Raw genomic sequence first — 12379 nt, 5'->3', positions numbered from 1 at the left:
CATCTGTGTTTGGGGGTGGCAGGGAATAAAACATCTGTGTAGGTGAACAGAAGTCATTATCAGCAGGATATTGGCTTTGTTAATTATTAAACCATTGTGTCCACAGTTAAGGCCCTCATTGGATTTTTTTTTAGTGACACACACACACACACGCACAGTGACACAACCTTTCCTACTCATTATTTGACATGATTATTTGTCATTCAGTGATGGTTTCTCTGCGTAGACACTTAATGTGGGTTTTATGATGCTGTCTGTGGTGATCAGTATCAGCTGAAAACAGTTACTCAGAGCCATCGGGTTTTCTGTTGAAAAACCAAGACGAAACCAATCAGGCTAAACGTCTTCCATTTCAGAGAAGTACTGATGAGAATCTAAACCACAGCGTAGTCAGTGTGCGGGCATATGGGTTTGTTCCTATTGATCTTCCCACTCGAACAGCATGTAGACTCTGACCTTTGGCTTGTGACCGCAGAGGTCATCAGTGACAACCATGTGACACTGACCAGCTGTTGCTTCAGCACTTGCCTGTTGAAACAGTCCTGAGTTTGCCACCAAGTGCAGATGGTAGCTCGGAAGCTGTGTGGTTTCTGCTGGTTTTAATGTGAAGTGTGTGGGGTCTCTGTGCTGCAGTCACACAGGGACCACAGTGCGACTTTATACGCAGATACACGTACATGTAGTTGTGGTATCATGTGCCACGGTGTGTGCTGGCCCAGAGCAGCCACCCGCAGGACACACCAGGTGAAAAGCATGTGTGTGTTGATGCATGTCTGTGTCTTTTCCTGTGGTTTTGGCACAAGTGGGTTCATCTCACGCCATTTGGTTTTTGCCCAGTTGCCGCTCATGCTGCTTCTGTCTGTTTAACTCTCTGTTTCCTTTCCTTTATTCACTCGGTCTCCTGTTGTTCGCTCTGTACCCGAGGGAAAACATCTGTAGCAGCAATATCACACAAGTGAACACATAACACAAGCCGAGTGTTCGTTCAGTCTGAAAGGAAAAAAATCTCTCTCCTACTGTGAATTTGAGTTTGATGTATCTTATTAGAAGCGGTGACAGTGATCGCTGAACATGTCTTTTAATGCTTTTTGACGGTCTTTAAACACTACCTGTGAGATTGATCCCTGTGGAGAAATTCTCTTTTCTGTTTATCCCTCCAGACGAAGGTCAAAGGTCAGGCTCAGCCACAGAAAAGCAACCCTGGAGCTGATGGCAATAGTTTGCAGTAGATGCTGCAGATAATGAGGTGTAAACAGCATCATTACTTTATTATTAACCACTTCTGTAGTAAAGAGTTGTTGGTGGAAGAGTAGCTACAGTGCTTCCTTATTCCTCCAAGTTTGGGGAACCAAAATGAGAAAAAGTCCATATGTAAGAAGTAGTGATGGTCACAATATGGTTTTTGTTCTTCAAACCTCTACAAATCTTTCAGTTGAAAAAAAAGTGAGATGGAAAAATGACTCTTTGGTTGAATTGCTCATAATTCATGTCCATACTAAGACCATGGGTCTGTCATGTCAGGCCTCAAGTAGACGTTGCCTCATTGCCAGAGATAACAAGCCAAAAAGGTTGAGAACAACTGTTCTAGTGTAACAGATGTTGTGGCTGCTCCAGCTCTGTTTGGCCTCAGAGACACTGATTCCCTCAGTGTTTAGTCTCAATCTAGCAGCCAGAACCTAAACACAGTGAGGCAGGTGAGTGTGTGTGTGTGTGTGTGTGTGTGTGTGTGTGTGTGTGTGTGTGTGTGTGTGTGTGTGTGTGTGTGTGTGTGTGTGGAAGATGTGACTGTATTATACACATGTGTCATCCACACAGATTTACTGGTAGTTTTGGTAGGTTGAAAATAACTTTCTTTAATTGTAATATAATGATTTCATAATGATTCAAAGATTATAACAGACATTTGTTTCTCTTTCTCTTGACCTCACAGGTCAGTACTGTGGATATACTGAATATACTGTGTATATATTGTGTTTCCATTCTACCTCCTCTCATATACAATGAAGACCTGAAAGGCCTGATATTCCTTTATATTAAAAAATTCATGATTGTGTAGGATATTATGCTGAGATCTTAATATTATGCAACAGGATTTATTATATCTAGAGGTACAGTCTTACTGTAAGATAAAAATAACAGGATTGTGTTGACTCAATGACTCATTCATACAGAATCTCTCTCTCTCTCTCTCTCTCTCTCTCTCTCCGTCTCTCTCTGTGAGGACTGGTGAATGCTGCAGGCTCCTAAACTAACACACTGACATACACGGAACACACACACACACACAAACCACACACTCATGCACATGCTAATCCTGCAGGGCATGGGCGAATTTAGGGCAAGCCTGATTAGTAGTGCTACTGCTTATCACCCACAGCCAGAGAGAGAGAGAGAGAGAGAGAGAGAGAGAGAGAGGCAGGCTGGGGGTGGGAGAGAAATTGGGGAAGAGCAAGGAGGTAGTGGGAGGTTGGAAACGTGGGGGGGGGGGGGATTGAAGGTGTAGCGATGTGGATTCACACAAAGGAATTTGTTTTTCCAGTTTCATCATTTATTCATCTAAAACCAAAATCCAAATATAAACACACACAACTGCACACAACAGCAACACACCCGAAGAGGAAGCAGAGAATAATAAAACGACACAGAAGAAGATGAAGAGTAGCAGAGCATTAAGTGGGCAATCAGCCACTGCAACCTTGGACCTCCTCCTCCTCCCTCCTTACTCTCTGCCCTTGTATCATTTCCTTCCTGCTGCTTTCTCTCCTTCCACCTGCATCTCCTTCAGTCTTTCCCTCTTCTCCTCTCTCAGCCTTTCCTGATGCCTGGTAATCCCCCACTTCCCTCAGGACTTAAACTTTGTGTGAGCATGTGTGTGTGAAGCAGAACCTCAAAGGAGAGGCCGACATTGTGTATCAGGGTCATTTAGTGTTTTTGATGTCTTTACCTCCGAGTGCAGAGGAGGACGCCAGATGTGCATCACAGAGTTGGTACCACTCTCTAATAGAAAGCGTTTATGAGTTGTAACTAATGTCTTTATCAATGCTCTAAGGCCCCCCTGCACTCAAACACATGTTTCCCTTGTTGTTACTTCTCTTGAATGTTTGAGATGTGTGAAACAGGATTTTGCGATATCACGAGGAGCTAATTGTGATCAAATATTTAACTTACACAAGTTTGATGCAGAGTTTCAACACACACACTAAGAATTCACTTTCCAGAGAAGTAGAAGACAACGTGAGTCAAGCAGCTGAACTTTGCATATTAGCAGATTCTGGATGAGGGAGAAGACGTAGATGTAATTTTCAGAAGTTTCAATGAAGAGAAAAGAAAAAACATTTGACGTAAATGATTATTCAGGGCAGAGTATTTCTATGTCTGGAGGGGATCTATAATAAATAATTTATTGCTGCTTTATAGATCAATGGTAAGATTTTAATAAGAACTGCTTTTATGTTGCCAGATTGTGAAAAATCTGATTGCTTTGACTTTTTAGCTCTTTAATTCACCAATGGACCAAAGTCCTTATAATTTATTAGCATTTATAAGTGCACATTGGATAAATTATTGCAAAAAAGCTTATATTAATGAATTACCAATATTCATAATTACATTATAGAGAGATTAAACACTTACCTGAGGGACTTTTCCCAACCTTGATACGGAAAAACTTTAAAGGCTCCCTTACTTGGAAGTGATACCACAAAGGGTGTCATATTCTATCACAGCTGGTTCTGCCACTTCCATTGGTTTTTTCATAAAATAAAACAGTTCCATTATCTCTACACATGCTCGATAAGGTCCTCAAATGTTTGCATTTTAATGACGTCAATTAAAAGCCACCTCCACAGTTGTTAAACAAAACCCTTAAGCCCTTAATTGACTTTTAAAGGTCCTTAAAAACCATGTGGTTTCTCAGTATAGTGTTTTTCTTTGGAACTCAGTCACACTCACACACACACACACACACACACACGCACACACTGACACTTTGTTCTGATAGGACAAACTGGTTTTTCATTTAGATGTTCATTTCGGGGGTGAAATTGGTTTTATATTTTTATTGAAGATACCATAAAAGGCCTTTTGAAACTATTACATTTGACTGGATGAAATTTGCAGACTCTGGCAGAGCGCTGCTGTGGCTCTAATATATCTAACACAAAGGAAAAATAGGCTGTTAGAAAGACCTTGCTACGAGACTCTAATGTGTTTGTGAGCTCATTTGTGAGTTAAGAGTGACCTTCTTGTTCTTTATAGTACGTTTGTCTCAGATCCTCTCATATATTTGGTGTATTACATCATATTGTTTAGCATTTAGATTGTAAAACGTATCGCTAGTTTTCATCTTGTACTTCTCTGATTGAAACACGGTTGCTCTCACTGACAGTGTAACTCAGTAAGTGTAAGTTTAAGTAAGTGATATCTCGTATGTCCTGTCTGCTGTATGTCTCTGAGGATGCTGCTCGCAGTTGCACGGTTTTAAGTTAATGAACCAAACTGCAGCTGTGAACACTTCAGTGGAATTAACCATTTTCAACTGCAAGTGTGTCCATACATAAATTGTGTCACAGATGTTCTCCTTCAGCCTTTGTGGCATTCAGCTGCGTTTTGTGTGTGACGACTGATGCAAACAGGATCTGAATAATGACCAGCAATGAGCACACCGCTTTGATGCCTCTGTAAAACCTGTTTATTGACTGAAAAAAAAAAAGGCTGAAATTGACCATGACCATGACAAGAGCAGGCTTGTCTTTCTCTTTTCACTTACTCTATCTTGATCTCTGTCACACACATGCAGTAAATTAGACTGTGATGTTTCACGAATCCAAAGCTGGAGAAGAACATGAGGTCCAGAGGGAGATGTTTTGTCTGAACACCAGATGCAGGCCAACCTATTAATCTTTATTTTTGTATTTTCAATTCAAATGATGAAACCTCCTGTGTTGAATGCACCACCTCCCCTTTTCTTTTACTTCAACACACAGCTCCTGGGACAGGATATGCCTGAATGGCTGATGTCCATCATCAAAGTAAAGACAATGAACCACTCAGAAACAATAAGAAGGGGTTAACAAAACCGTCACACACATACATGTTTAATGTCAGTAGTTTTAATTGTCTGGGTGCTGTGTTTTGTTTTCATTCAAATTAATCTGCTGTTCATAATAAATCTCATCATGTCTGTGCAACATGAACAAAATATAGCCAGTGGAAGTCCATTCAAAACTGAAATGAAATGAATTGAATTGAAACTACCACTGAAGCGTTTTCTGCCATGACTGCAGGCTCACCGCATCTTGCAGTGTTTACATTGTGCAAAGTTGGAAGTTAGGACAGTTGTCCACATTTAAGTTGGTGTTCTGGATATAATTTATAAGAAATATGACACACAAAGTGTTACAAGATGAGAGATGATGTACAGCTAAAAATGAACACAGGGGAAGAATATGTGCTCATTCATCCTCACTGTTCTAATTTAAAAAAACCACACTTAAGCTTAACAGCTGTGTATAAATGACAGGTTTGTCTCACTGTCTGCTGTCGCTCATCGTAATGCATGCTGAAGTGTTAACATGGGGCACAGGAGCCTGCTAATGGCCGCATAGTCTAATGGGACAATCTGCCAAAAGCTGGTTTATTCCTTTAACCTGTGGAGTACGCCGGCCCCCCGACTGCTGCCGAACAATTCTGAGGAAACAGCAGCTGGAAAATGGCATTGAGTGGATGATAGGGCTATAAATGTGTGTTTCTGCAAAGTGCGCGACTGTGTGGATCATGCAGCTGTGTCCTGTCTCACCGCAGGGCCTCAGTGTGTGTGTGTGTGTGTGTTGAGAAACTGTGGGGGCAGGAGCATGTGTGCGCCTCTCTGCATCTCTTCTCCCCATCCCATCAGTTTTGATTGACAGATTAAGGAGGGAGGTGTATAATTTATCACTTCCTGTTTGGTCCTATCCCACAATGCCCTGCAGCCAGAGACCAGGGTTGGTCCCCCAGAGCAAAAGCCAGTTTATTAAACCCTTAATGGACATGCCACACACGCACGCACGCACGCACACACACACACACCACACACACACACACACACACACACACACACACACACACACACACACAGACTCTATTGGTCTCTCTCCCTGGCTGCCTCTCAGTCATGTTTAATGTATAATGAATGAATGATTCATGGCAGGGGAGAGGATTTTGTATTTTAGGACTACTTATTCATTTATACTCACACCAGTCACTTTTTAAAATTATACCCTAGGTGTGATTTTTATTTCAACATGTATAAGGTCACTGGGTTTTTCCTGACACATTATCTGAATCATTTTTCAGGTATAATTCCTCATTTCCAGTTAATCCTGTATTTCTTCTGTTATGTCGGGCCGTCTCACACACCAACGCCCTACTTAACATTCAAATTTAAAGCTGTTCTAATCAATATTTTTTTATAAAAAATGTGTTAAATTGCTATGTTCAATATGAAAGGTGTTGCAATTGATGATGAGTACAAAAGAAATGATCACCTGACTCTGCAGCTCCCCTCAGCTCTGCGGAGCATTTCCTCAACTGATCATTTTGGTTTCCTGGCAGCAGAGAAAAAGTCCTGATAAACCAACTGTATGTCACCTTCTCAGCATCGAAGAGCAGGCAGACAAAGGTAGCGACTAGCTGGTGAAGCCAATGGAGCATTTAACAGGTGAGGAGCCAGATATTTTCCTCAGGAGCTGGTAAAAAAGCTAAACCGAGCTAAAAGAGTGAATATTGGACTTAAATTTGCCAGGAATTAATGCTAATGCATCTCTATACCTGCTGGATGTGAAAATAGGCAACTGTTTGCTAACATATTTGCAACTTTATAATACGATAATATGCGAGTTTACAGCTCGTCGTGCTGCCCCCATGTGGCCAAACAAATCAATGAGTGTAGGTTTAGATAGCGCAGAGAGTTTATTTGACTGTAGAGAAATGTTCTTCTGCCACTGGAAAACAAGAAATAAAAACCGTACGCTGGGTCAACTTAGTGTTTTTCTACCAAGGAGCATGGCTTTACCATGGCTCAATCATTAAACCGTCTCAGGTTAATTTATTACTCTAGGCAGCAGCTGCACAGTGGACGTCTTTGTTAGCTAATTCACTGTACAATGGTGCCATCATTTCCACTGTATTCTGTGGCACAAAAATCTCGTTGCCGTTCTTTGTTGCAACATGTGTCCTTTTAGCACTGTCGCCACCACACACATGCACATCTGCGCGCACACACATCACACATCACACATGAATGGGCACGCAAAGACACACAGGCGGGAGGTGATATTTGATACATGGTGAGCTGCAGGCTCCTGCTGTCAAAGAGGAGACATTTACCCAACCTGCAGAGCATCGCCTCTTCCCCTGTGACACATGCCAACTCCAATTTATTCATAAAGGGCTTCTAACAAACAGCTATGTCACGTCATCATGGAGATAAAAGAGAAAAAGGAGATAGGATAACAAGAAATTGCATGTTTTATTTTTTTTTCTGAGCCATGCGTCAGGCCTTTTTTTTTTCGTGTGTGTGTGTGTTGGGTTAGAGGTGTGTGTGTGTGCAACTGTGTGTGAGGAGGGCAGATGGTGTAGCTCTAGGAAGCATCTCTCTACATTAGGGTGCACAGCAGGTGGTGTCCCCCATGTGCATGTGTTTGCATATATATATATATATATATATATATATATGTGTGTGTGTGTGTGTGTGTGTGTGTGTTGTCATGCCCTACACAGCCAGCGAGGACCAGTTTACAAGGACATCTCTCCAGACCTTGCCTTTGGCCTGTGTCACTAAAGCTCACGTCTGCTTTGCTGTACGTGTGTGTGTGTGTGTGTGTGTGTGTGTGTGTGTGTGTGTGCATGTGCATCGGTCCAGCGAGAGGAAACAGGCTGTAAAGTCGGTCTGAAGAAGTGATGATCAGAGGCTGTGGGGCGATGGAAGGAAGGATGGATGACGGAGCGGATAGAGGGAAGCGACAAAAGAGTGAAAAAAAGAAGAAGAGAGGACGAGAGTGAGAGGATTCTGATGTTTTCATTGCCTCCTCTCATTTCCTTCAACTTTTATTTGTATTTTATGTAGTTAACAACTCAAACTACAAACAATTCTGTGCCATCAAAGGAGAGGAAAGGCTGTTTTATCATCTCTGTTGCTTCTCTACTGTAATTGAACCCCCTCTGACCAGCCCGCAGCGCTGTGAAGGCATGTCCATACAATGCATCCGTCAGGCGGTCACCACCACACACTTGACCTTTGTGTGGTGCATGTGCAAAAGCCAAGCGCTCACACAGCGACAACATCATCATCATGGATAAACCTCCTGAATCTCAGCCTGAGGAAGAATCACTATAGTCATACTTAGTTATTGTTTACAAAACCAAAGCCGACGTTCCAGCTCTGTCCCATGAATAATGAGGTATTTTATTTGTTCGGTTGGTGTTATGATCTGTGAACAAGTACGCACTTTTTTTTTTTTACAATAAACTCGACTGAGCTGCATTTTTGCTGCAAATGTGTGCGTATGTGTGTGCCCACCTCTGTCTGTCATATGCATCTTCTTTAACACACTGCGATCGCCCTCCTCACATTGGCTGATTTTCAGGAAGTGGAAACCCTGTGTGAGCGAATCACAGCTCGCTTGCTGTTTGACTTGCCTGGAGGCTTTTAGCTGAGCAGATGGCTTCTTAGTGAATGAGAAATGACATTCATGTGAAACGTTACGGGAAACAGACACTGACTGACTGACTGGATGAGGGAGTCTGGATGGAGGCGGTGGGTAAGGGGAGGGGGGGGGTGTGGAGGGCAACTGTCTGTGATTCAGTTACAGGCAGATGTCAGTGTGTTGGGGTCTTTTTTCATTTCACAGAACAGCACAGACAGGCTCTAAGTGGAAAACCATGTCCGCACCAGGTCAGTGGCATTTATCAGAACGTCCTGAAATGGTACTTTGACTCCCATCCTCCATAAAGGAACAGATGATGATTGCACCACTTTGAATCTTTTAGTCGACAGCTGCCGAGGTGGGGGGGTGGGGGGTGGGGGTGGGGTCATGTGCCTCCAAAATCTATTTTTGACCCTCAGAAGATTTCCCTCCAAAGATTTTGGTGAATACGTAAATGTTGCTGTTTCAGCTTGTTACTGGGCATGAAACCTTGGCTCCTGTCTGCTTGTGCTCTGCTGTTGAATGCACTCCCTTGTTAATGTGTCACACCTGTACCTGCAGAATAATACAGGGTGTGTGCATGTGTGTGCTTTTGTTCTCTCCTCTATTGTCCCTCTTTATAATTTTCCATATTGTCAGTAAGTGAGAAAAGCCCATTATGGAGAGGAATGCTGTTTGTTCTCTCGTCCAATATTTATTAGTGAGTTTGATGCCTGCACATTAAGTAGAGGAGTGTGTGTGTGTGTGTGTGTTGTGTGTGTGTGTGTGTGTGTGTGTGTGTGTGTGTGTATGTTTATAGAGGGTGATAAGGCTTCTTAAACAATAAAGATTAAAATATCTTAAACGGAGACTCTGTAACCGTTGGAAGATGTTTTCCTCTTCCTCGCTCTATTAAACACACTCCAGGGTTTTTCTGTCGTAACCTTACTTGATCTGGTATGACCAGTAGCTTATGGTGTGTTGTGTTACTTGATGTAAATGTTGGTGGCTGTTCTTCTCTCCTCCTTGTAGACAGTAGTTTGCTCTAGAAAGCAGTGAACTGAGGAAAGTGTGAATCATCATCATTTTGTGTCGTCATGGACACATAATGTAGTGCATGAGTGTGATTTTAAAAGGTTACACATTGCATTTTCACATTGTTAGCAGAGCACTTGCAATTGATGCGACTGTTTTTATTGCATGGTTGCAATTTAGAGGATACATGTAAATTCACACTTAATATTCACACACCAAGTTGCAGGAAAATACTCTCGTACCTTCAGCTTATCAAGTGCTCACAGCTACAGCTAACCTGATATCGCGTTACTGGCTTCTTTTATCAGTGTTGCGCTCGCTGTCAGGTGTTGCTCTTTCTTCTCCAATATTAATCAAAAATATCGATTCATTTAAGCTTACTACATAATCATTAAATTCAGTGTTTTCACGTGTGTAGGTGATAATTAACACAGTATCTGATATTAAGTTGTGAGTACATTTGTGTGCAGGCTTTGTTATTGTCATCAGTCAGGTTTCATTAATTGTACAGTGAGTAATGAGTAATATGTAACATGTGAATTAATACAGCAGCCTTTACTCATTAACATCAGTATTTAATCAATCCTGTGATGGCAAAGTGTGTTACTCCCTTTGTTGTCAGTGCTGAGACTGTGTGTGTGTGTGTGTGTGTGTGTGTGTGCGTGCGTGCGTGCGTGCGTGCGTGCGTGTGTGTGTGTGTTCGATTGGGAAGTGGTGCAGCTGAGAAAGCAACCACCGGTTCCATTTTCATCTTTCGTTGGAAATGAGACTGTCTCTGTGAATTTTCTCTTCTGTCTCTGAACATGTCTGGGCCTAATTTGGTGAAGGTTAGAAAGGGTTGTAGGACTTTAAAAAAAAAAAGAAAAAGAAAAGAGAAACCAAATCCTTCACACACACACACACACACACACACACACACACACACACACACATTATATTTTTGTCCTTCTGTGGAGGCCGGCGGACGGATAGAGTAGGAAGGAGAGAGGGACACAATTGAAAAGCTTTTGGAATCTGGTTTACGTGATGGTTTTGAGATTAAAGAGACAAACATAGCCGAGATTACACTTCATGTATTATGTGAAAGCATGATGAATTATTTATCATATATCATGATTGTGCATAATTTATTTTATTGTTTTTCTCCTCGGCAGCGGATCGGACTCTGAATTAATATGTAGGAAGCAAGGTTCAAAATAAAGGATGTTTAATAGACATAAAACTAGAGAATCAGAGTTAATGAGAGAAAAAGAGAAAAAGTCACAAAAACAGTAAAAAAGATGAAGAAGACTCTGAGGGATTACAGTTAATCTGCTGCCCTGGTTGTGTGAGTGGGCAGGGTGAAACAAGGGTTTCTCCCATCTCTCTCCCTCCTATTTTCATCCCTCTATCCCTCATCTCTTTAAACGTCTTGCTGGGAACATTGATTGGTTTTATCCTGTCAACCATTCATTGTCACATTTGCATGAGTGAAGGAGGCTGTAACCAAATTCCTCTCATTCCTATTGGGATCTTGTCGAGTTTATCTTTTAGAATCCATGTCGTGTCCTGTGACTGACGGCAGCGCTAACTTGTTGTCTGAAATTAAAAAAAAAAAAAAAAAAAAATATCTCACCCCTCTCTCCTTCCTTCACTCCACAGACATCCTGGATCCAAAGAGCTTTGGGGGCGTGACCAACTTCAGCACCTTCCTGCTGGACCGCTCATCGGGGATGCTGTTCCTGGGGGCCAGGGATGCCATATTGTCCGTGGACACCAACGATCTGGGCAAACCACCGCTCAATGTAGGAAGACTGTGTGTGTGTATGTGTGTTTTAGACTAGGAGAGAGGAATAGTAACAACTGTGATTCCCATCAGCTCTACACAATGATACTTCCATATTTTCAAGATGGCTTCTGAATCTCCTAAATGACACTGTGAACTCTCAGAAAACAGGTGCTGCCACTTTTAACATACGCAGAGATGAAAAGGTTCTCAATAGCACAAACTGAAAATAGGTAAAATAATAAAGGATTACATTTCAGACTGGACTTTTAAATGACGCTTATCTTATTTACTTCCACTTATGAGATTTTTTCTAAAAGTTTTTTTTTAAAAATGTTTTGCTGAGGTGGGAAATTTGATGTCGTCTAAGTGAATGAATCATGATGTATATGATGGATTCTTTGTCTCTCAAACCTTCACTGAAGAGATCAGAAACTGTGGAATATTTGCACAACAGTAGTTGATGGATACAACATGGGCCTGTTGGACTGGCTTCAAAATGCCCAAGTGATGTCGTCATGGTCATGAAATCAATTTGACTGACTTAAATGCATGTATCTGAGTCCATAAGGCCTTTTTCACAGAAGACGCTTTAACATGTAACATGTCGGAAAAGCTCAGTCAAATAAATGAAGGTCAATTCCATTCATCTCCTTCACCCTGTCATGGCTTCCTCATTAGCAACGCTTCTGCTTCTCCTACTATGACTGCTACAGTGCTGTAATACTTCTAAATATTTACTACTAATCAGCTGATGAGACAAATGACAGTAGTTTATCCAATTCTCTCTTTTCTGTTGATCCAGATTACTTGGGATGTGCCGGAGGAGAAGAGAAGGTCCTGTGTGGCAAAGGGAAAGACAGAGGTGAGAGCTGTGTGTGTGTGTGTGTGTGTGTCCCTGAACACCATAAACGGT

General features: G+C 41.8%; 1 protein-coding gene across 2 annotated transcripts in view; it reads left to right on the top strand.

The window, feature by feature from the left end:
- Positions 1-12379, top strand: part of sema4f (sema domain, immunoglobulin domain (Ig), transmembrane domain (TM) and short cytoplasmic domain, (semaphorin) 4F) — a 55537-nt gene that overhangs the window by 31745 nt on the left and 11413 nt on the right. The window contains exons 1-3 of one of the 2 annotated variants that reach the window (XM_056369334.1): positions 6585-6697; positions 11340-11482; positions 12269-12328. In XM_056369334.1, the coding sequence (XP_056225309.1) occupies positions 6682-6697; positions 11340-11482; positions 12269-12328 (219 nt within the window). In that variant the 5' untranslated portion in view covers positions 6585-6681. Of the gene's footprint in view, positions 1-6584; positions 6698-11339; positions 11483-12268; positions 12329-12379 lie in introns of those variants that run through there. The other variant, XM_056369333.1, reaches the window with a different exon arrangement.

Source organism: Seriola aureovittata, chromosome 23, assembly GCF_021018895.1.
Source record: "Seriola aureovittata isolate HTS-2021-v1 ecotype China chromosome 23, ASM2101889v1, whole genome shotgun sequence".
Taxonomy (NCBI): Eukaryota; Metazoa; Chordata; class Actinopteri; order Carangiformes; family Carangidae; genus Seriola; species Seriola aureovittata.
Note: the sequence above shows the minus strand (reverse complement) of the source record. Positions and strands in the feature narration are given on the sequence as shown.